At 40.4% G+C, this 25,210-nt stretch overlaps 1 protein-coding gene across 2 annotated transcripts; it reads right to left on the reverse strand.

The window, feature by feature from the left end:
- Positions 1 to 5,579: 5,579 nt before the first annotated feature.
- SCP2 (sterol carrier protein 2) lies at positions 5,580 to 24,654 on the reverse strand. 2 transcript variants are annotated; one of them, XM_039556489.1, is made up of 16 exons: positions 24,522 to 24,654; positions 22,274 to 22,328; positions 21,632 to 21,703; positions 21,010 to 21,141; positions 20,227 to 20,291; positions 19,087 to 19,213; positions 18,348 to 18,411; positions 17,985 to 18,071; positions 17,224 to 17,374; positions 16,306 to 16,453; positions 14,518 to 14,625; positions 12,509 to 12,662; positions 9,914 to 10,004; positions 9,190 to 9,319; positions 7,690 to 7,769; positions 5,580 to 6,472 (listed from the first exon to the last, which is right to left on the reverse strand). In XM_039556489.1, the coding sequence occupies exons 1-16, from the start codon at positions 24,561 to 24,563 to the stop codon at positions 6,377 to 6,379; spliced, it is 1,602 nt and encodes a 533-aa protein (XP_039412423.1). In that variant the 5' UTR covers positions 24,564 to 24,654; the 3' UTR covers positions 5,580 to 6,376. The 2 variants fall into 2 exon arrangements, with proteins under 2 accessions (XP_039412423.1, XP_039412422.1); XM_039556488.1 differs by having other exon boundaries at positions 9,914 to 10,007; positions 24,522 to 24,653.
- Positions 24,655 to 25,210: the final 556 nt, after the last annotated feature.

Consider the following 25,210-nt stretch of genomic DNA (forward strand, 5'->3'; position numbering starts at 1 on the left):
AGGGGGATTACCTCACTCACTACTGATGCCAGAGCAGCCCACAAGGGAGAGGAAGTGACCAGCATTCACCCTTCCCCAAAAGTGCATTTTTACCTGTGTTTTTTCTGTAGAAGTATAGTAATTAGCTGTCAGGTAGCATCTAGAGGAAGTACAGGGCATTATAAAAAGCAGGGCATTGAGCTTCCTTCAGTGGGGAAACAGAGGCACACAAGAGTCAGACATCAGATATCCCATGTGCAAAGGGATACACACCCTTACACTATGCTACAAATTACTTGTACAGGCTTTTTTTTCTTCATCCAAGCTTTCACTTCTTCCACATCTTATCTCCTACATCAACATATCCCAGACTCCCCATCTCCCTTCTCCAGGCCCGGTGCTGCATTTCCATCATCCTCACAAATTCCCAGGAAAACCAGAGCTGGAGTCAAATCTATGTAAAGGTGTTCTGACACACCAGTAAGCCAAAGGCTATGCCCTGCCATGGTACATGGACTCAGCAGCCACTGTTTCTGTTCAGTGCAGCTTTCTGGAACTTTCAGAGCAAAGAATTTCCATTGCAAGACTCACAGCACAGAATTAGCTGCGGGAAACATTTCCAGTCAAACTTGAGTCTTCGTACTCTTGCATGTCTCTTGCTGCTGGGCCTGAGTGGTGGCTGTAGCCTGCATGAAGAAACATTTCCAGGTTTAAAAACTGAAGCTGAAGACTCTGTTTAAACTTTGGTATGATTATTTCTTCAGCCCACAGAGATGGCAGAGAACCAGGTCCTTGGGCAAACAGCTGCTGGGGCAGCTGTGACAGACAGTGTGTCACAGCATTGCTTTGCCATGGGCCTGGCACACAGCACCCTCTGCAGGACACAACCTTCTGTGCTGCCCAGCAGTAAAAAGACCCGGTGGAGGTCCAGGACAGCCTTGGGTACCTTGAGCTCTTAGATTTCAAAGAAACTGTTGCGGACCTCAGCATGAGGCCGTGTCCAGGGCCAAGCTGCACTATGCAGTATATTCCATGTGAAACCTGCTCAGCTCTGCAACTACTGACACTATCCTAAACAGGCTAAATCTAGTTGTGATATTATAAGCTCAAATAACAGACAAGCCAGTCAAACAGCAACATGACAGAGAACAAAAGGTATAAGAAGATCTACTGAAGCATGAGCTCCAAGAACAGTGGTTCTCCAGGCACCAGCTCACTTGTGATCTGCATGAAGTGAGGCATGAGGCATTCTGAAGGTTTTAGTTGTATCTTAAAAAGTAACAAAACGTTCTTTACTCTCACCTTTATTTATCTGATTCAGACTCTACAGAAATACTGGCATTCCTGAAGTGCTCACTGCTATGTGCTGGTATTGTGCCTTTATATGAAAGGAGATAAAAAAAATCATTAAAATTCTTCTAAGTAACTTGCAGTCATTTTGCTTCAAAACATGAATAATCAAAACACAAGGAATAAAAGGGGGTTTTGTCTCCAAAGCAGGAAGGGAAGTATTTTTCAAACCTAAGAATTCACAGCAGTGCCTGGCCATGAGCCTATTGGCATCTGTGTCTTGATCCGAATGAACTCCGAGATGTCTGTTCTCCCAGAGGACATGTACTGTTTAGAAAAAAAAAATTAAAATCCATGACTGCTTTTAATCTACCTGAAATATGGGATACAGACACAGCATATTTTGTACTTGTTTTATACTATCCATGTTCCTTTTAGCCTGCTGCAGCATTATTAGGAAGTTTCTGTTCCTGTATCACAGCATATAACTAACATTTCCCAGAAAACCCACCCAGGGCCATACAAAGCCGTCTGCTTTCAAGTTAGCAATGAATTCTTCTTACAGATACAGGGTACAGAACAGCTCCTACTGTCACTCCAACAAATTACACTGCTGTTTATTTAAGTAATAAAGGCATTTGTTCCAAACAGTTGGGGCTTTTTCCAGCATTTGTTCTCCACATGTGGTTTGCTTCCTCAAGTGTTGATTTTTCATAGTTAAGAGACTTTTCCCTGCCTTTTATCCACCAGGCTAATTGCATTCTTACCCGTTTCTGCTTAACGAGAGCTGACATGCAGTGCTCTTGGTGCTCTGCAGAACAGGAAGCGATGGATTTCCTGTTCCAAGGAGGTAAGAGTTGAATCTGACCTCAGACGAATTGGACATATGGGAAATGGACAAAACCAGCCTTGACTATCTGTAGTTTTTTCTGTCCTGAGAGGGAAGATGTAGTCAAGGCCCTTTATCCCATCCTCCTGCATCCTGAAATGATCTTTTGCCCCAAAAAAACAGCTCTTTAACCCAGCTGCCACGAACTGTGCTCAGCTGTTCATAGCCTCCTCACTGTGCTGCTTTCCAGAGAGATTCCACACTGCCCTGTACCAGGACTTGCTGTAGACAGGCAAAGCCTCCATGATGCCACCTGCCAGACTGTGGAACATATATGCATTTTCAAAAGTAAGTGTATAGTTCTGCACTGAACCTATTTCTGATTAGGCAGAGCAGCAGAGCTGAAAACACAAAACTCAAGTAAAAGTTTAAAAATAAAAGCTGTCCTCCAAAACCAAAGCATTCACTCTTAACTCCTGCAAGCCACATCTGCTGAGTCAGGTATCGGCTCTGCTCTGGCTCCAACTGACAAATCATTTGCTTCTCTTGCTTTTTTCATTGTAGTGAAAATTCCAATATGCAAGAATTACATGTATTTTGCAAAAGAAAATAAAGGTAAGAGAAACCTGCCAACCTGCCAACACCTCTGGCTGTCACATTTATTAGAGCTGGGGAAAAAAAACCCAAACCAAGAGCTGGCCAGGGGTACTCACTAGAGTCCCAAGAAGCAAGAACAACCCTCCCAAGTATTTTAATGTCTAAAGCTGAGATTTCCCCTCATGTGAGCTGGGAGTCTGAGAACACCAAACCCTCTGCCTAGCAGATTACAATTTTTTTTTTTCCTTTACACAAGGCCATTGAAACCAAAATTAAAGCACTGCTATGTTCAGTGACTGGACACCTTTTTGTACCTCTGTCTTCCTTTCTAATTCTGCCCCCAAGGAATCCAGTTAGCACAACGCAATTGCAGTAACACATAAACTTCATTAAAAACACTGATCTAGAGCTACAGGGGGTTTTAGCTGGAGAAGAGGAACTTAATGTTGCTTGGTCAACAGAGCATTAGGGAGTGAGAAAGAAAACTTTTGTAGCAAGATTTCTAAAATGGTACAAATGTAGGTAATGCTTTGAGTTATGCAAAAAATGAGTAACAGAACTTAATATTGTCAAAAACTGCTTTGTACCACAGAACTTTTCCTCATGAGAGTAAATTAATTCTATCCACTGTAACATTTATTTATTCAAAGTTGTCATATTCTAAGACTGCAGAATGTTCATGGAGGATTTGGGATTTCTAGAAAAGACACCCCCCCCAACCTCACTCCCAGAAAAATCAGAGGAAGTGTTATATGTAAAAATTACTCAGCAAGTTATAACACAAAGAAGGTGCTGAAAGTGAAGAAACAATACAAGACAGATGTCTAAATAAGACATTAGCAGGTAGGTGGGCCAAATACACGACTTCGTCTTTTATTCCATCTCCTTAAATCCTGCAGGAGAAATACAAGCCTGACCGGTTCGCCTAGCTGCAGGCTGCGCCAGCCTCTGCACTACTCCCTCTACCTACTGCCGATGGGAATTGAAGGTTTAATCTGGGATTTCTATGTTATAACGACATTGTCTGTGCAGATACTCAAGCCTGAAAGCCCCGGGCCTGTGCAAACCCAGATTTCTCTGAGGGTCAGGGCCTCAGCCTTGGATATTATTTCTCTTGGTAGCAAACAAACTCCAAAGTAATTTTTGCACTTTTTTCCCCCTTCATATTCCTGTGCAGCTTTTCCCCCTTAAAAAACTTAATCTCACTCTGCAGTTGAGCACATCTTACTTGAACTATTATTGGGATGGACTACTAATATCTGTGTTATCTTGTTTACACTTCAAAATTCATTTGCTGCTTTAATTAAGCAGAGGCCAAAAGCATGTTTTATCTTACTCAAAATTCTTGAAAAAGGCATGTTCTTAGCTTGCATAACAGACATCTACTCAGAGTTCTTCTGGTAGTATCAGTAATTCAAGAGGAGGAACAAATTGTTTTCTGTACAGAATTACTGCTGCAATCCTGTAATTCCCCTTTGTTTTAACCCACAAGCCAAATGGCAAGAACTTAGGAAAAAGCAGTGGATACAATAGCAAGTGTTATTTTACAGAGAGTTAAACACTGCTTTCATTTGAAAGATATGACTCCTATCTATTCCAGTCCTTTAGATACGTCAATAAACAATACACAGGAGGAAACCTGATTCTAATGACCAGATTTTACTTTAAAAAGTTTACAGTGGAGCATTGCCATATTTGTCCTAATTAACAGAAAACTAATGCCTTGGAAAAGATGGTGAACAGTGAGGTCACAAATGTTGATTCATCCACATACTAAAGAGAAGGTCTGAACACTGAGTGCCTGGGCAGTAAAACACAGCTGAAATTCAGTACAAATGAACTGCTGCATATGGAACAGTAATTTAAAATATTTCAATTTCACAGTGCAGAAATAAGCACTGAGTTTGTATGAAAGAAATGAGCCCCCAGCTTTAAGAGATCTAAGAAAACATCATCTCAAAAGTAGGAGTGGTCAGAAAAGCAAGTGAGGAAAGAAAAATATAGGCAGAAAATGCTCTTGTATCTTGAAAACTTTTTAACAGGACAACAGGAAGGCAGCATACAGGAAGGATACCTGGATGGACAGAAGGTTACAAGGGTCTCTCCCCATGTGACACAGTTAAACAGTGAAGTCTGAAGGTGACAGGGCAAGACTATAAACACCAGGAGTGCTCTGAAGCTGTTCACTGTTCTTCAAGTAAAAAACAAAGCCCCCCCCCCAGAAAGTCCCCAAAAAGAAAAAAAGCCCTCAAAAACCAGAGAGGTATAAAACTGGAACGCATAGGATAGAAAGGAGTAAGTTTAATTCTTTATGGGGTGTAGGTACAGAAACTCATGATCCATGCTAAAAAAGCTGTCCAAGGATTCCAAAAGGGACTGGATAAACTCATGAAAGACAATCCAGACATAACCACTTCTGGCTCAAATTGGTGAGCTGGGAAAAAAATTACAACCAGTGGCAGTTAGGAAAGAAGTCTGAGGAAACAAATGATTGGGCCATCTTCATATTCCTTCCAAGATATGAACAGTGAGAAAATCCAGTGGGACGGAAAGATTTTTGGTCTGATGGAGTAGAGCCATTCTTACTGCTCAGCAATCTGTCGCCATTTCCAATAGGAAGCAGAATGATTGGCTTGAATTTGCTCATTTTTGTTATTATTTTAGTTAAACCAGAGAAGTGAAAGTTTCAGTGTAAGTTCCTCAGCCATAGCCCACGTATGTGAGGATGTGAGATGTATCTGCTGGACTGAGATGAAGTTTATGGACCATCTACTAACAATGCGTGAGGAGGAAAAAGTGGATGTCTGCAGGTGTCCTGAATAAAACACTCCATTCAGTACATTAACATGAAATCCATGTTTATAATTTGACCAAGAGACACACAGAAGAACAGGAAAAGTATATTTAATTTTCTATTAAACTTCCAACCAGAATACATTTTCCCAAAACAGAACTTAAAGCTTTTACATTACTGACAAGAACGTCATCATGATCAACACCAGATTTTACCAGGAGAAAACAGGTAACATTTTGGTTGTACTCCCTCTCTGCTCTCCTGGGAAACCTCATCTGTTTTCAAGCTGAAGTATTATCAAATCCTGTGAACCTCACAGCAACATTCTAGTTCCTGCTTACTTCTGGGTATTTTATTTATTTTTTAATTCCAGAGTAGTAATAAGAAAAGTATCTTATAGCAAATTTCTAAAACCTATTCTAAAAAAATGTTGTTAGAGATCCCCTTTACAAGACCATTTTAATGTAAGCAGCAGCAAGTTTTAGAGTGGAAGTCTGAAAGTATTCGTATGACCTGCTATTACAGCCTTTAAAAAATGCAACTCATTTCATTGATATGCCAAAACTATTTATAACTTTTCTCTCTTCCTTCCCAATTAACCTCAACAACAGTAAGCAGCCTAATTCAGCTCTAATTTTTACAAAATTGTCCACGGTGATTAGAACAAAAACTGTCACAAAGCCCCACCATGTATCATTTGTGTTAGTGCCTCAAGCTTAGCCATAGAGAAACTGATGGAAATTGTTAAGAGAATTAAGGTCTCTAACCACAGAATTTAGGTGAGAGAGGTCCAATCAAACCCAGCCTGTGCCATATTATTGATAATGTCTAGTTTCATTCTACTTTTTGTCAAGAATATCAAGTACTGACTATTTACTCTACTGAGCTCAAAGTTTAGCTTTGCCTGGCTGAAGCTGTAGATTCTGAAGTTTCATTGCCATGCCCATGTTCCCAGAAATCTTCAATTTGCCTTGAAAGAACGCCTGAAAAGAAAGAAAGATTCTGTGAAATGCAATACAACATGTACTCCCAAATGCACCCTTCCAGATAGTTATGGGTTATTATGGATGAGCAGTTTGGTCATTCCAACAGTTCTGGCACACACCTCACATCCAGCACCAAATGCATTGTCTGACTGTAGAACAGTAAACCAAGGAAGTTGTATTTTTATTAATTTGTGATACCAGAGAGAATAAACTTGCTTGTTTATTGCTTGTTGTTCTGGAGCAGGCAGAACACCCCATGCTTTGGTGGCAACTGTTCATAGCAGACAAACTGATTATTTCAACTGCAAATAATAAAGCCACGGTGACAGTAGGTGCCACAACTGATTTCTTAGCTCAAATCCTCCTCAGCCTTAACTGGCTTTGTTCCTGATCAATTCAATTTTACATATCTTGTTTGTGAAGCAGACATGCAGAAAATTTGGATTTTTTGCTCCAGACCTTGTAAAAAGATGAACTGCATGCAGCAAAATATCCAAACTGTAGATGTAAAGCTGGCGTTGCTTCTGAATTTTCTACATGTATATTACAACATTTCTATAATGTGTTTTATCTTCAAATTTCTCCTAGACACATTTCAGTTTGCAAAATTTACCCCATGATTACCAGACTAAAATCTTGAAACAGTTACCCAGAGCATTCCAAATTTGGAAGCACAACACAGCAACTTGAAATTAACTTAAACGTCTGGTTTACTTGTACACTGTGACTGCTCTTGGCACACAGAGGAATAAAAAAAAAAAGAAACCAATGAACCAAAAAACCCCCAACCCCCCCACCCAACAACAATAAATAATCACAGGCATTCAGTGCATGCTCACCTCAATTTCTACTTTTCAGCATCAAGATGACTCCTTACACTAATGTCAGCTATGAGGGTAAAGCCCTCAAAAGAGAGGACCACATTCCTTCTTTCTTATGGCATGTTGCAAAAACTGGACTGCCCCTCTTCTCTGCAAACCAAGCACTATTATATCTCCATCTGGGATATCACACAGGATACAGCCCTGCAGGATGTCTGAGATATGTCCCTGTCCTTCTTGATGAATCTCATTTTGGCTGATTTGTTCAGAGAACACCAAGAATTTTTCAGATCAGCCATGGCAGTTGGATGAAAACATTCAAATTATTTCAATTTAAACACATTCAAAACAAACCAGTCAGTCCCCTGATCATGTCATCTTTGCCCTACTTACTGTCTGAGGGTTCATTTTGCCAGTCATGAGTGCCAACAAATCGGTGTCAGCCATTGTGATTGTACAATCTGCCTTCTTATCTGCAAGACAGGAGTTGAATGAAGATTCAAACTGAGACCTGAAACAGTTATAGGAGCTACAACTACATGGAGCATCCCTTCATCCCACAGGTCAGCCAACGGTACCTGAAGTATGTACAAGTAAGAGACATTATAAAAATATCAGCAAGAGGCCACCCAAAGCCAACAGGCAGCTGGCCCACCTTGTAGCACAGACCACCCCAACACTGAAGAAAGATGGACCTTCCTGAAAAGTTAAGCAAATTAATTCCTTGAAAATAAATAATAATCTACTTGTAACCAGATAGAATGTTCATTGAAACACTGATAATCATCTTTGAGTTTTATCAAGCTTGTATTTACGAAGATCAGCTTGGAATAGATGAGTTTTCCCCTGTGACACTCTCTGAAGATATTCATTACTGACACTTCAGGCATTTCCTGCCCTCTCCTTCCATGGGAACAACATGTGCATTCTAAAAGCACTCATTTGAATTAATCCAAATACAAAAGTTTATAGGATCTTCTTACTAGAAATAAGCTGGAAAATTACTTTAATAAGCTCTGATATAAATACTGATGTGTGTACCAAAGGGCTAAAACCTGCACACATCTTTTCCTACACTCATCATTAAATTGAAATATTTGATAAATTGTTGTCCATGCAACAGAAGACTGTGGTTTTCTTTTTGTAATAACTTAGAACAATGAATTTCTGAACCAAATCCCCTGTCATGTTTTTAATTAAAAGGTCTGTGATGCAGGTTCATGGATATATGAGATTCTGAGGACTGACTCTTGTCTTTGTTTTTTTTTGGTTTTTTTTCATTACTAGGGTATGCAACTTCTGATTTGAGACAAGACATTTTCATGGCAAGGGTACAAATCCTGTGTTTTCAATATTTTTACGGGGTTCCCCAACACCACCCAGCCTGTATCTTATTTCTGCCTTTTTAAAAATGGAACTTGAAGTTTATGCCAGCTGGTACAGCACTGAAACCAGTCAAGTTCTGTTGCTTAACTAGCTGCAGAGGAGAATTAACTTGACAAGGCAGACCAGTTTACTGCTTACCAGTGTCTGCAACAAAGCAACTGAAGAAACAGCTGCAAGTTACATTTCTGGCCAAAATTTTAAGAGGTGAGAACAAAAAAAGCCCAGAGGTTTAATTTTATTTTTTTTCCTTTCTGATTCCTGTGAAATCATGACAGATCTGCCTGTAGCCTCTAAAATACACAATTTTCTCTAGACAGATTCAGAGTAGATGATGTTTAGTTCTTGGTCTGAAACACCATGGATTAAAAGTGTCAATAATAAGAAAAGTTTAAAATTAAGATGCTTGACATCATTTTTGCTCAAGGTCACTACAGCTTAAACAGAATACGAGTCTATATTCATTAGTTTTATGTGTGTTCTGCAATGACATAATAAAAGAGCACTGACCTGAATTAACTGCCACAGAGCCTTTACCATTTTTCACATCTACTACCCAAGTTGCTTCTTTCCCACCAGGACCATCTTTTATTTTGAAGGCGAAGATTCCACCAATTTTCTTGACAAATTGCTCTCCTTCCTGTAATGACCATGGAATGAGAAAGTTAGTAATTTATTTCAACATAATTTTCTGATAGTATGGATTTAAGAGAAGTAATTAAAAAACCTTCACCATTCCTACTAATATAAAAATATCTATTCCCCATTAGGCATCATTTAAACAGGCATCAAAAAATCTAAACAAACAAAAAACTCAAATTAAGATTGACTATCTATACTGAAATCTATTAAACTAAGAAAAAATACCACTGTCCTAATAGCCTTGTCCTGATACAAGTTTGACAAAATGGGATTTCTTCTTCTAATCACACTTACAAAGCAAGCACCTAACACCAAACACAAGGTTTCCTTGGTTAGTTAGCAAGCTCGTTACATACAACCTAAACTTGCCTCCACTGAAATATCCTTATGCAGGTAGGAACTGTGTGGGAAAAAAAGTAATTTAAAGTCATGTCACAGTGTAGAAAGTTTTCTGTCAAAATCCATATCTACAACATTTGTTTCAATGAGCAGTGCTGAAGAAGTGACGGATGCCAATACATTCCCATCAGGTTTCACACACATTTTGTTATGAATTAAAATCCTGTTGTAGGTAAAAGAAGTAGTCAGGTACCTCTTGGAGCCTCTTTTCAATCTCTTTGAAGACCAGATGTGACTTAAATCCATCAACAGCTGCACTGACAGGCACAGCCACAATATGGCCGCTACTGAAATGAAAAACCCATTAATTTAAACACTTTAAATCACATTTTCAAATTATCAAATTTCAAATTATCAAAATATTTCAACATCTTCAAATTATCGTGAATAGGCCTAACACCAGCAAGAAACATTTTAGCAGTATAAAGCAACTCTGGTATCAGAGTGAAGTTTGGTCTCTTGACAGCTTGAATTACAATTGCTCCAGGTATCTGTGTATTCTGAGTGTATGAACTGAAGATTAATTTTATAATGAAAGTAAATCATTAATCTTATTCCTGATACTCTGGAGCAATCACCCTGCATGGCCTGATAGCAGCATGGAGACCAATTCTTCTTTTCTGCAGGGGCACACAGAGCTGAAGTACAGATAAATGCTCAAAGAAATGGCAATTCAAGCAGCAGAAGGAATAAGTTTACAGCTATTACCGTCTGTTGGCAGAAGAGTCCAAAACTGTGGTCAGTGACAGAATTGCTCAAGAAATGTTGCTGGAACTTACTGGGGTGGTATTGACACTGCTGTACAGATGTGTGACAGGGTAGCAAAAGTGGGCACTGTCTTGTCTGAAGGAGACAGATTCATCTTGCTAATAAACCAAGGCTGTACCAACAGGATGCAAAACCGTAAGGTTAAGAAAAAGCCACCAAACAAAAAGCAGAACTGTTTCAAAAACTAATGCAAAATGGATCAAGACCTGCTGCCTTGATGCACATTCTACCAGCTATTCCTGAAGCCACAGGTTTGATCTGGAACCAGTGATTAATTGTATGTACCTTGCTGTAGGAAACTGGTGTGAAGGATCTTCACAAACATGGAGTGTCACCACCTTTCCCTTAATTACACAATGCACATCATAATTTGGTTATGTAAGGGGTGTCTGAGCACATCAGCCACACTGTTCCATTCCCAAGTCTGACATACATTAGTGCAACTCTGTGCATCAGGGATCTCCCACACAGAGCCTCTGGAAGAACTAAAAGGTTTTAAGCTTCTCTAGTGTAAGATGAAATGAGTATTGCTAAGATTTCTCTGGGTTGAGTTGTACTTAAGAAAATATTTTAAAAATTCTAAGCACCAGTGAAGGTGAAATGAACCACAGTAAATTAGACTTAAGTTTCTTCAGGAGAAATATTATCTGTACATGAAAATCTCCCCGACAGGAAGGACTACTTCAGCAGCACCTCAAGGCTGATGATATAAAAATAGCATCAGTTTTTCTGTTCCACAAGGTGACAGTATTTTTAAAGACAAAGCTCAAAGCAATGGAAAAAGGTGTACACCCTGTAACAGTCTTTTCCACTCAGATTTAAAACTGTACCAACACCCACTGACAAGTTTTGTGAGCATGTTTGAAGAGAATCCATGAGAAGACATATTTTTCCTCTATCTTTTCTCGCACATAGTACAACTTCTTAGGGATTACAAAAGAGACAGAATTACCAGCCCTGACACTACAAAAAGTCAACACTGCAGCCCTTCAAAGTTTAGTGGCTTCTCTTACCACCTCTTCCACAGATTATATTGCCACCTCACAGGAATTGCATGGGTTCAGCTGACACAGATGTTAGAAATAGCTGAGCTGGGAGGGAGGGATATGTTTTTTCTGAAAGGCCAGTGTATGATAAATTCTGCTATTCACAGGTTTTCAGAGAAAAAAAAAAGTACTGGCACCAAGCTTTAAAAGCCATAATGCCCACAATAAGTAGGTCAATCTTTCTAAGGAAAGCTGAAAGTGAAAACCTAAAGGGAACTGTATTGTAAAAGTCTCCCCTGAAATACTAGTATAATACAAATGCTAAGTATTTTCTCTCAATTCCTGTCCATTCCAGCAAAGAACTACAGCAGATGCAGCGACCTTCACAGCAGAGTTCTCCTCTCACTGAAACAGGCTACAACTGCAAGTGCAAACTCTGTAGCCAGGACTGGGCAAGTAACACACCTGAATTTTACGGAATTACAGTATCACATGAAACAGGGCTGAAAGCAACCCTTCGTAGAGCTAAATTACTAACAATTTTAGCAGTGAAAGCAGTGGTTTCTCTGTTCCCATCGATGTCTTGCTGGTTTTGGCAAATCCCTAGTTTCAATTAATTAATTTTAATGCGGCCTGTTTTGTTCTTGGAATGGTTTTTGTTTGGTGGCTTTTTTCCTCTGAACATTACTCTTCCTTACAATCACATGAGCCATTTTTACAAGCCAGTTTGAGCTTTCCAATAACTCTCAGTGCACAATGTGACACGACAGCGTGTGAGTTACAACCTCGGTACAGACCTGTAGGTACCCAAGAGTTACAAGTGCCGGGTGTTTTAGTTTACAGCTCAATCTCTTCCTTGCGCAACAACTCTACAATAACTAAGTTTTGAGGACCCAAGGAGCAGGACAGCCAAGCTCAGCCAGCAGCGCTGTGTGCTGCGCGCAGCCCAGCGGAGCGCTCCGGAAGGCCTGGCGGCGCAGCCGGCGGACCCCCCCGTGCCGGAGCGCCGCCGGTGTGTCCCAGCCGCGGCTCACCTGCGCTCCCGCGGGAAGCCCATCCTGAGGAGCGTCACGACCACGGCGCCGCCGATGCCCAGGTTGTGCTGCAGCGCGACCTTCGCCCCCGGCACCTGCCGCCGCCCGGCCAGCCCGCGCAGCTGCCAGCAGAGCTCCGCGCACTGCGCCAGCCCTGAAACATCGAGCGCAGAGCGCGCCGTCAGCCCGCGGCCGCCCGCGGGCCCTCCGGGACACGCCGAGAGAGCACGGGAATGGGAGCTGAGAAATTTCTAGGGATCGGAGCTGCCAGGAATGCACTGTATTTCCTTGGGAAACCCAAAGGAAGGGAAACTCCTTTTCTTCGCAACCCTGACACTCCCTGATTATGTTTACCCTCGGTCTCCCCCCACTATGCCATCGCTTTTTCTGCAGTCAGGCTCCAGTCCCACCGCACACACAGAATCACAAAGTTAATTAAGTTGGAAAAGAGCTCCAAGATCATCGAGTCCAACCTATGACCAAGCACCAAGCTTGTCAACTACACCGTAGCACTGAGTGCCGTGGCCAATCTTTCCTTCAGCACCGCACCATCTCCCCGGGCAGCCCACCCCATATTTAATCAGCCTTTCTGTGTAGAAATTCCTCTTGATGTCCAGCCTAAACCTCCCCTAGCATGGCTTGAGGCTATGTCCTCTCATCCTGTCTCTAGGTGTCTGGGTTCCAACCCTTCTTCAGGAAGTTGTAGAGAGTGAGAAGGTCCCCCCCGAGCCTCCTTTCCTCCAGGCTGAGCCCCCCAGCTGCCTCAGCCACTCCTCACAGGATTTGTGCTCCACACCTTTCCCCAGCTACATTGCCCTTCTCTGGACATTCCTCACACATTTCTCGTTTCCCCCATTCCCTTCCTCTCCCTTCCCCTGGACAACTGCACAGGTCTTCGGAGAAGGCAGACAAGGAACCTGCATTTCATGCACCAAATTCTACACGTTGTCAGCTGAAACATTACAAAGAGGAGGAGTTAAGGAGTTTTAAAATTCCAGTCATAGATGAGCATGAACAGGTTTCATTCACATTCCCTCAGCCTCAAGGAGAGAGAGTGTGTACTGTGGTACAGCCTGGCCTGGAATGGTTTGCATATTTAAGAGGATTTATATGACCCTTGTTTAGCATATAACTGGCCTCAAGACTGTTTCCAAGGGAAATGAAGCTGACAGGCTGGAGAGTTGTAATTTTTTGCATTTTACTAACTCTTCCTCCATCCCATGGCAATGGAGAAGCAAGAATGCCAGTAACTACCTCTGCTTATATCACTGTGTAACTGACAAAAATTAACACAAACCTGGCAGTGCAATACTCCATCCTCTTACAGATACCCACAGTCTCATTTATCTGGAACCCTTTTTTCCCCAAAGTTTCCTAACACTTCCCCCTGCCCCTAACTGCATATTATAACTCACTGTTACAACTGTTTAGATTGAGATTTGGTGTTTCACAAGGTTTCATCTTCTCCCGTTTTCTGACAACTTCTCATTTCCAAACGAGGAAGGTGAATTATCTTCACAAATCCAAACACATTTTATGCAAGAGCCAACTCATTTAAAAACAAACACAGCAGGTTAAAGGAAAAAAACCCAAAAAACCAAACAAAACAAGGGAAAACCTATGTTGCTTGGAAATGGTGACCAAGTGAGCTTCTGTTATAAACATCACATAAATATTTTGACATCCAAGACTTAAAAAATTGGCTTCTACTACAGCTAACAATGGTACAGGCTATTCAGAGGCAGTAAAAATCTCCAAAACCAGAATTTTAAAGGATGACATCATATTAGAATAGTTATTCAAATACTATTCAGAAGTTGTACTATTGAGCAATTTTTTAGAAAAGGTTAAGCTGTGCCAACCTGCCCCAACACTTGGATTATTTGGAAATAAAACTGGAAAGAAGCTTTGAGGCCCTCACATTTCAAGCCTGAGTGGGAAGCACCTGCATGCTCAAGAGCTGTATCTCCTATCTAATGGGTGTGAGTAAATGAAATGGTTTTGCATACCTGTGGCACCAAGAGGATGTCCCTTGGAAATCAAGCCACCACTGGGATTAATAACCCATTTTCCTCCATAAGTATTGTCTCCTCTGTCGATCAGGTCACATGCTCTTCCTATAAAACAGTATTTATGTAAGAAAAATGTTCTTTTTTTATTTGTGATTTTTCAACTCTGCAGTAACTTACCAGAGATGCTGTGTGTCAGTCAAACCCTAGGATTTTTTATTTATTAGTGATTTTTCAACTCTGCAGTAACTTACCAAAGATGCTGTGTGTCAGTCAAACCCTAGGAAATGTTACAGCTCATATTTTGCAAAGAGCAGACTGAAATTAGCCAAACTACATTAATGAGACTGGCTTATACCACTGGAGAAAGCATAACATGGAAGAGAAGCACTTGGTACAAAATTGTTTTTTAATTTGCAGTTCAATTGTTCTGTTGGTATATACAGCATTATGATATAATCAGTATAATGAAGCTATTTATATTTTGTTCATGAAACTACAGTGATAACTATGGTTTTTGTTAATTGTAATCTGTGACCCCCAGGACTTGAAGGTTGAACACCAAGTTGAACACAAGCCCTTGCCACAAAGGCAACTAATGGTAACTTGGGCTGTACATTAAGATAGTAAATAACACCACTCAGACTAAGGCTTAGAATTATTTAGCTTTCCAGACTACAGGCAGTTCTCCCTTTTAACCAGGTTCTGACTCATTTATTCTTGTACCAGCTTCTTCAGCCTACATTATGAACACTGAAGTCTAAAAGAGATCTGTCATGGTTCCATGGTGCCGTTAAATGAGAATACCAGTTAGTCTTGCACATCTAAACCCACAGTGGTTTATGTCATTTCATTAATCTTTATGCCTAATTAGTCTATCATTCCAAGATAAGTTTCATATACTATTAAGGCCAGACTGCCTAAGGATTGTGAGAACTGCACTATGAAATTACCAAGCACAAGACTAATTATTTAAATAGACAAGTAGCACCAGGATTATTCTGCATCAATTAAAGGAACAAAGCTAAAGAGCTTCATGTACCTGTTTAAATATGTCAAACATTTACCAGTTTTGCTGCAGATACCATAAAAACACAGCAAAAATGACAGTAGAAAGCAAACATTCAAAGGCAAATATCTGAAGACCTACAAACACGTAGGTAGTCTTCCTGGAGTTCCATCAATGTGTCTGTTTCAGTAAGAAAGCTCAGACTTAATATACCACCTAGTGCCAGAACATGGTATTTTCTCACATTAGTTAAAAACAAATCAGAGAAAAATTATATCAGATGATAAGCTATGCAAAGCAAGAATATATTTAGATTTTAAATATATCATGAAGTGAAATAGCAGTTCAATGCATTATTTATTTGAAATCAATCAAAAAACTCTTCAGCAGAAAATTTCAATGGTTTGAGTTACATACACAGAGCTAAACTCCACTGCCGTTTAACCTGTTGTAAATCCTGCAAATTCAATGACATTAAACTAATGTGGACAGCTTGAGCATTGTTATACAGTTGTCTTTAGATGCACACTGACAATGTGCCAACAACTCTGAGGCAAAGATGTTTCAAAGATCAGTGACTTGCTAAGGCCCTCCACAGGCAATTCTTGTCCCATTTTTATCTCCTTAGAAGGAAATATATAAATGGAAGGAAACCCTGGGGTAGGTAAGAGTATAGGCCTAAAAAGGGGGAGTAATACTGAGATCACAGGAGTCCTTAATTTGGGTATTTTTAGTGCTTTCCATTTTAATATAATGATGGTTTCCATTGCTGCTATTACCTTCTGGACACAATCCCAGAGCTTCATAGGTGATGAGCTCATTGACTGAGAAGCAGTCATGAAGTTCGATCACATCAACATCTGTAGGTTTCAGACCTGCTTTTTCAAAACATTTTTGTGCAGCTCTTTTAGTCATATCATAGCCAACCTGAAAAAAAGAAATTCTACATTAAAATATCATTACAGAAATATAGCTCACAGTTTTATTTCTACACTTCATTTTAAATGTGTTTCTATAGATCCTGTCAGTGAAATTAACCTGTAGGAGATGGTATTCTGATTTATTTTAATGCATCACGTACCCGAGTTTGATATTCCTACAATAAAAATTATCTAGAAAGAAATAATACATTCTAAGGCTTATTGTTGGCAGGCAAAAGCTTTCTGGGAAATATCCTCTATTTCTTCAACCTTGCTCACAAGCCAAATTGTTCCTTTGCATGACTCAGACAACAGCCTTGAAACAAATCCTCAAAATGTCTTGTTACCTTTTTCTATGATCCACCTGATTGTTTTAAGTTTCATTACTATTATAAACAGAAAAATGAAAGACATTTTCTCTTGCTGTTCAAACTGTTTAAAAAATAGCCTGTAAATAATTTCTTGAAAACAAGATTTCTCATAGTCTGTTTATAATTTATTTACTGTCATTCCACAATCATACTCTTTGCTTATTCCATATCTGTCCAAATTAAATCAGTTTTATATTCACTACAAAGCATAATACATTTGTTCACTGACATGAAAATGTCTGCAGTATCATAAGGACTTGCAGGTACTAAAAACAAACAAACAGACAAAACCCCCAAACCAAAAACAAACAAAAAACCCTCATAAAACACAACCTAAAATCATAAACAACAAAACTAAGAAAAACCACCCCAATGAGTACCAGGGAATACAGAATTGCAAACCTACCATCTTCATACAACTGTTATCTTCAAATGTGCTTGGATAATCAGTAGCCATCACCTGGGCTACAATTTCCACAGCTTTTGGCTGCAACTTATGCCTTTTCACAAACTCCTCATTAGCCAAAATTGCAGCTGCAGCACCATTTGATGTTGGACTGATTGGAATAAAAATAATGATGTTATTGTTCTAAATTAGTAATGTCAATCTTCATTAGATTGTTGATCTTCCATAGATTTATCTTCAAATACAAACCGAAAAAACAACGAAAAAACCCCACTTTCTTTGGCTGATACCACTGAAACTATAAGTTCCATCAGTGCTTACTGGACACTTTCAGTAATATTTATACCAGACATTTGAAAATCGTGACATTGAAATAGAAATGTATCATTAAGGTTTTTCAATTTAGGAAAAATCAAAGCTTCTGCTTGGCTATAAACATATATAAACACATATACGCCCTCCAAAAGCACATAGGAAAGGTTGAAGAGAAGAATTAACACTGAGCAATGGATGCACATTAGTAAAAGACACAGAATGACATAAGAACCCCAAGGCAAAAAACTTATTTCAGCTCACTGTATTACACTGAGAGCAAGTATCTAGTGCTTGGGCATGACAGTTTCCACATTTGTTTTATTTATAAAAGGTTTTACTTAAAGCAACCTGTAAATTATAATTTACACACAAACAAACTTTTAGATGTCCTACCATATTGGTCTTAACATCAAGATCTATTTCACAATGCAAAGTCCTCTCCTTACCAGCACTGTAAGACAGTCAAGAAATCAAAAATTTTGCGAGAATGCAGAACTTCATCTAATGTGTACTCCTTTTGGAACTGGGAATACCTAAGGAAAACACACAGATGCCATCTCAGATTGGGCAGTAGACATACTAACATCACACTGTTAGGCAGCTAGAGAGCTCTTTTTACAAAGTGTAAGACACTGGATAGAGATTTTATTTTTATATATTTATAGAATAATTTATTTATTTTCTCATTCCATAATAAAGAACATATGCTGAAAACATTCTGAACATATTCTAAAAATATTACTTTGTTGTGCATGAATTTTTTTTAACAACCAGGGATGTTCACTATAGAGGCAGGGTACATGACTCACGGGTTGTTGGTTGAATGGCTGTGGTTCTTCCACGCAATTCTCGCAAAGTATTCTGGATTTGTCCCTGATAAGGAGAAAGAAAGCTGTGTTGAAATACCTTGTTTACTCACACAGTGCTGACATAACAGTTTAAATATTGTGTCATAAGAATCTGACCTTTACAAGCATCTTTACAAGAGACACACACTGTTACAAAGGCTTTCCTTAGAACTCAATTGAAGTTTCATAATTAGATAAAGACTACTAAACATGGCTGAGTTTTAGCTGACAGAAGAGCCCAGTTGCACATTTAACACTTAAATAAAAACACAGAAAACCAAGTGCATTTTATTTGATGTATTATTATATTACTGAAACATAAATACTCATTTTCCTATCAGTGCAAAACAGCTGCAGTGAAATACTAGAGTTTAAGTCTAAAATTTTTTCATATAATAGTCTAAAAGTTAGTGCAAATAAAAGATGCACACCAGGCCAGGCTGTTACCTCGGAGCCAATTCCCTTGCCTGGTGAGGGGTAGCAAACAGTAGCTGCCAAGTACTAGATATTAAATCAAATCACATACCCAACAGCTTTTGCCAAACAGTTCAGCCCCAAGCCCATCTACCTATCCTAAGGCACAGGGATAAAATGCAGGAAGTTATGCAACCTTAATGCTACCATTTTTTAAAAACAAAATCCCATTATTTTTAAATCACTTCATTAACAGAAAACAATGAAAAAAAAACATTTAACAGACCATATTTCTCCATATGTTCTTTGCCAGCGTTTGCAAACATCTGAGGTGCCACGGGAGCACTTGCTAGGCCGTATTTATTTATCATAATTTCCAAATGTTTGTCTATAGGATTAGTTCTGTCTGCAAACTGAAAACAGAAATACAAAGCAAGTGATCATTTCCTCTTCTTGCCAACATCACCACACAAGTGTCACAGATTTCAATCAGAGGTCTTTCCAATATTTTAACAATTCCCTGGGCAGTATGTTGCACTTCAGTGACATGTTTAGAAGTATTCCTACTTTTCCAGCTATAACAAGAGAATAAAGAAGCAGAAAATGCTTAACATTATACCTACCACACTGATTCATGGCAAGGATCACTGCTACATGATTTCTATCAGTCACTATTTTCAGCAGGGGACTTTTGGTATTTTTCACCTCACTTAAAATCCTACCGTTAATACAGTTTCAAATTACAAAATTAATACTGTATTAGTATTTTCAATTAAGCTTAGATGAAATACCATAATGCATGTGAAAAGATAACTCTTGCTCATTTTTATCACTTGCTAAATTTAACATTCTTCACCCAAACCTCTTGAATATATTATCAAATTTGGCAGTTCTGTAGTTAAATGACATATGGGCTCTAATATTGCTTGCCTTAAGGCAAAATACAAACAAACCCCCACACACTTCTCCAGTAAAAACAAATAAGAGTCAATAAGCCCTTAGTTTCTGGGAGAGTGTGTTAACAGGTCACTTGAGTAAGCATCAGGCCAGAAGACCCAGATTCTTTCTTTGACTTGCTGCATTGGTTGAGAAAAATGCTTCAACTACTCAAAGCTCCAATATTTTATCTGATACTTTCCTTTTTCCCCTTTTTTAACCCAGCCTTTAACATAATCTAGGCAAAATACAAAAAACATGACACACAAATTTTGCATGGAATGTTTTAGAATTGACTTTCGTAGTATGTCATAGCTGCCATCAGAATCACAAAACTCATTAAAAGATTCTGTGGATCAAAAGAATGGTTTTCTTTGTCATCATCTACAGTACCACAATACAGCAACTGGTATTAAGAATACATCTCAGAGAATGAGGAAGTGTCTCTCATCTACAAACACAAAACATACCAAGTGTTTCAGACACTTACACCTGAAGCAAGAGATCCTTTTGCCATCCTCTCAAAGCCAAGTGCCAGAACACAGTCTGCCAAACCTTAAAATAAAATTTGTGGCTATTTAAAGCACAATGTGATTATAAATGACTCTATGTACTAGCAACTTTCCAATACAAGATATGTACACAAGCACCTACCAGCTGCTCTTCCTTCCTTCTTCATTGTTGAAAGAGAGTCAAATTAAGATGGACAAGATATTGATACAAACATATTGATACTTAAGAATGATAGATCACTACAGGGTTGAGGTTTATTTTTAACTGTCTGACAGTAACTATCACAGACAACCAAGCATTTATGTCTCAGCTACAAATACTAGAACAATCATACACAGTGTTACTATAGCTCTCATAACAGAAACATCAGCATCTGAGTGCAAGAAAGTATCCTAGTCCACCAAGGAACTGCAAAAACAGAGGAAATACTCATCTGCCAGTTCAAAGCATAGTCTGTCAAGTCTGCTCTCTCCCCTCCCTTCCAAAAATGTATCAGTTAAACACTTGTATTAACTTCAAGTTTAAAAGAAAAGAAAAAAGCTTTCTAGCAGATTCTTCTATTCATCCTGCAGAATCTAGTGCCTGCAGTACTATAATGCAACTTGTTCTGCACTCCTCCAAACAATTATTCCAAACACTTAACTGGCAGTACTGACTAGTCTCATACAGCTTATGATACAGGAAAAGACATGTACATCCATATACACCATCCTGCTGCACCCCAGAAAATCTCTTAGGTGCACAGAGCAAAACAACTCACCTCCTTCTACAAGCTGTCTGGCCATGAACAAAGCAGTGGATCCAGTAGCACAGTTGTTGTTAACATTAATGATGGGAATGCCAGTTAGACCCAGACCATGGTAGATTGCCCTCTGCCCACAGGTTGAGTCACCTTCAGATAAAAACGCAACATTAAAATAAGGTACAAACTCACAAAAAGAAATCCTGCCATGTGTGTGCAGTGCTACCAATTAAACTGTAAACTTGAACTTCTGAGCTGTCACCTTGAGTATGGCTCTCAGGCATCCAGAGTAAAGAACCTCAGAAACAAGATGAAACTCCTCAGATTTTAAAACCAGAAGTTGGTCCTGTCTCTGTTTCACAGGCTGTGAACCAAAGGGACATAACTGGACTGGACAGAGGGGTCTTAGAGGTGTGGCTTGGAAGCTGCTCTAGGTATCATAGCAGACTGACCCTACTTCAATTGCCACAATACAGTCATTAATAGAGAACCAGAAGGAAAGTAAATGGAAAACTCTCTTTGGAATGGAAATAGATTTCCCTTTAATAGAAAACTTATTGATGGCATTTCTCATGCTTTATCCACACAGATGTCTGCAACTGTCACAGAAGTCACATCCCAATCAAACAACATTACTCACCATAAACATAACCCACACACGCCTGCTTCACTGCTGAATAAGGAATCCCAGCATCAGCTAAAGCTGCCTGGCCTAAAAAAAACAGTTTAAAAGTTGGAAAAAAAGTTTAAAATTGAAGGGGGGGAAAAAAGAGCAGCTCTCACAACCATAACATGCAAACCTTGAGTAGTATGTATGATTCCTGCATTCACAAATGAGTTGTAGAAATTCCTTATTATATGGTGCAAATGGTAACATACTCTTGTACCTCATAAGGACAATTTCATACTCATATGGACAATTTCACAGTATTTTGAGTTCTGAACAAGCTTCTTTATCAGAAAATTTCATTCAGTCAATTCTGTATTCATGTACCAAGGTTCTTCATCCCAGTGAGAGTATGCTTTGAATAATATAGGTAAGTATTAAATTATTTAAGTGCACAATCCAATTTTAAGCCATCCTGCTGACTTCAGGCTGGAAAGGCTGACCTGGACAGGTCAGTTATGGATTTTGTGACAGTAGTCTGAGTTTTAAATCTGCTTTTTATATGTATTGATTTACTGAACAGTAGTTTTTCCTTCATATTTGTAATAAAAATACTGGCTGTAACACCTAAAATAAGGATCAGCAATCAAACAAAATGCTTTATTACTAAATTACCTGCTTCCGTAGCCATGTCAGGATAATCAGGGCTCTTCTCACTAGGCTTTGAAAACTGGCATGAGAAAAGGAAGAAGAAAAAGCCAAGAATAAATCACAGTGAGATTTAATTTATCTTTTCCTCAAATTGGTATATTTAAAAGCTTTCTATTTAATTTAGAAATCAGTTTTTAATAACGAAAATGATGTAATTTAATTAACCCAAAAGTGCATGCACAAAATCTTTACAATTCCCAAGTGCTGCTGCCAGACCCTGCGATGGCTAAAAAGAGAAGATTGTGTAACTTTATGGAGCTGAGGGCCATTTTTGGTCAGGGTTAAAGAAGATCCATGACTATGGAGATGGACAATAATCCTGTCCAAAGCCTGTGGGTGGAACAGAGACTAACTGTCATCTTCACTGATTCATCATAAAACATGACATAATATTCACTGAGGCTTTGATAAGTACTTCCTTTCCACTTTCTTTTGTTATACTTCTATTTATAACAAGAAATTGTTTGTTCTTTGTACAGAATTTATCATACCTTACTCCTCACAATTGGAGTAGAGGTGGCATTTCTATTTTCTTTGCAGTGTGACTCATTAGAGACCACCAGAAGTACATGTGGTTTGCATTTTACATCACTAACAGAAAGGGTCACTGCTAAAAGAAGTCCTCAAGCTAACTACTTATAATCCCACAAATTATTTGACGTCCCCTGTGAGTATATAAAAGTTAACTTGCTGCCTCCTTCTGCTTATCCCTCTGACTACAGTCATTTGCACAACTTAGCTGTACTTTCTGCAGTGCCTCCTTTTGTTAATTTAGACAGAGAACCTACACAGCAAAGGTCATAAGAAAAAAAACAGTTGGTGAGTTGATCATTGAAGTCTGTAAGAGTGATTGATACTGCTTTGGCTAACAGAGAGGAGAAGAGAATACTGACAATTCCACAAGTTATGCTCAACTGGTAACTGAGATGATCCACTTCTGAAAATGAGGAGCACTGTGGACCTGACAATTACACACACAGGAAACGTGGACTGTTGTTGTGAGAAGATTTAACAAATTTTAGCAGCCATTACATCATTAATATTAATCAAATAGAAGCAATACAGTCCTAAAAGATTTCACAGTAAAATACTTAAGATGCAATATGGTGTCTGAGAGGTTTTACTTGTCCCTTACATGAGGACATCACAAGTGAGCTCAATAACTTCTACAACTACATTCTGTGATCCAGTCCAATAAACACAATTAACAGAATTGTCTTTAACCTTTTAATTCCTCCCCTATCACATCACATGCTGGAGAAATACCCATGCAGCAACAAGACAAAAAGTTATTATTTAAAAGGTGGCCAGGGGGACGAGTTTCTGACTACTCTGGCAAATATCAAAGTTGTCTTTAGATTCATCTACCAAGACAAAAATGGGTCCTTTAGCTTATGTTCCTCTTTGAAAATCATAAAATCGTTTACGTTTGAAAAGACCTTTAAGATCAAGTCCAACTGCTACCCCAGCACTGCCAAATCCAGCATTAAATCACGCCCCTACGGGAACATCTTCGTGTCTTTTAAGTTCCCCCGGGGATGGTGATTCCACCACTGCCCTGGGCTGCCTGTTCGTGGGTTTGACAACTCTTTCGGTGAAGGAATTTTACTTAATTCAAATTCTAACTTTAAACATGCCTTGTGGAAACTTGAAGCCAATTCCTCTTGTCCCATCACTCGCTACTTGGGAGAAAAGCCCCACTCCCACCTGGCTACAGCCTGCTCCCGGGGAGCTGTGGAGGAGCTGAGCGGGGCGAACTGTGCGCTCACAACCCGAAGGCCAGGAACAGAAACGCCCAGGAGAGACCCTGCAGGGCCCCTGCCCTCCCTGAGCCCCGGGACGGGCGCTGGGCCAGCGGCTGCGGGGACACAGGGACACTGTGCCCGCTGCAGGGCTGGTGTATCGACCGGCTCTGTGGAGAACCACGTTCACCTTGGCCGGGGTCCGCCTCCCTCACACACCGAGCGAGGCTGAACTTTGCGCGGAGCCGCTCGCTGCCGCCCGGGCCGGAACCACACGGCTCTGCCAGTGCCCTCCTGAGGTGCCAGCGCGTCCCGTGAGGGGCTTCAGCCGCACCGGGGAGGGCGCAGGCGGCTCCCGCAGCACCTCCCCATCAGCGCCGACAGGGGACAGCCGGGGAGCGCCGCCGAGGCCGGGCCCGGGCGGCCGCGTCCCCCCGCGCACACACGGGTGCCAGGGAGGGCAGCGGTACCTTGGTCATGCCGACGCCCACCACGAACACCCGGCTCTGCATGATGGCGATGAAAGCGGAACAGCCTCTCCTCTTGCTGCTGCCGCCGCGTTCCGCGAGCCCTCAGCGATACCGGGGGCGGGGCCAGATTGGCGGGGCCGGAGCGAGCGGCCGGGGAGTGGCACAATCGCCCCGCCCCTTAAAGGCGCAGCGCCCCCCGTGCGACGCCGGCTGGGTTGTGCCTGTCCATAGCACAGCCATGGCCAGTCCTACGAACATCCCTGCTTATCCCTCTGAATTCCCTCAGCCTGAGGATTATCAGACGTTTTTCCAAAGCGGAGGTGCAACGAACCTACTGTTTTCTCTTCGGGTCTAGAGAAGGGCAGCGAAGACGGGGAAGGGTCTGGAGCACAAGCCCTGTGAGGAGCTGCTGAGGGAGGTGGAGGGGCTCAGGCTGGAGAAAAGGACGCTCAGGGGGGACCTTCCCGCTCTCCACAACTCCCTGACAGGAGGGTGCAGCCGGGGGGGGTCGGGCTCTGCTCCCATGAAACAAGGGACAGGATGAGAGAAATGGCCTAAAGTCGCACCAGAGGAGATTTAGGTTGGACATTACGAAGAATATCTTCACCGAAAGGGTGATTAGATATTGGAATGGGCTACTCAGGGAGGTGGTGGAGTCACCGTCCCTGGAGGTGTTTAAATAAAGACTA

The sequence above is a fragment of the Corvus cornix genome, chromosome 8 (genome assembly GCF_000738735.6).
Source record: "Corvus cornix cornix isolate S_Up_H32 chromosome 8, ASM73873v5, whole genome shotgun sequence".
NCBI lineage: Eukaryota > Metazoa > Chordata > Aves > Passeriformes > Corvidae > Corvus > Corvus cornix.

What these genes read in the sequence shown, in the direction of transcription:
- SCP2 (XM_039556488.1), bottom strand. Translation starts at nt 24,563, where the DNA reads ATGCAGAGCCGGGTGTTCGTGGTGGGCGTCGGCATGACCAAG. An exon ending in AGCCATTCAACCAACAACCC is followed by an intron (nt 18,072 to 18,347) that starts GTGAGTCATGTA and finishes TGTTTTCCTTAG; the next exon opens with GTATTCCCAGTTCCAAAAGG. An exon ending in TTGACTGTCTTACAGTGCTG is followed by an intron (nt 17,375 to 17,984) that starts GTAAGGAGAGGA and finishes TATTCCAATCAG; the next exon opens with TCCAACATCAAATGGTGCTG.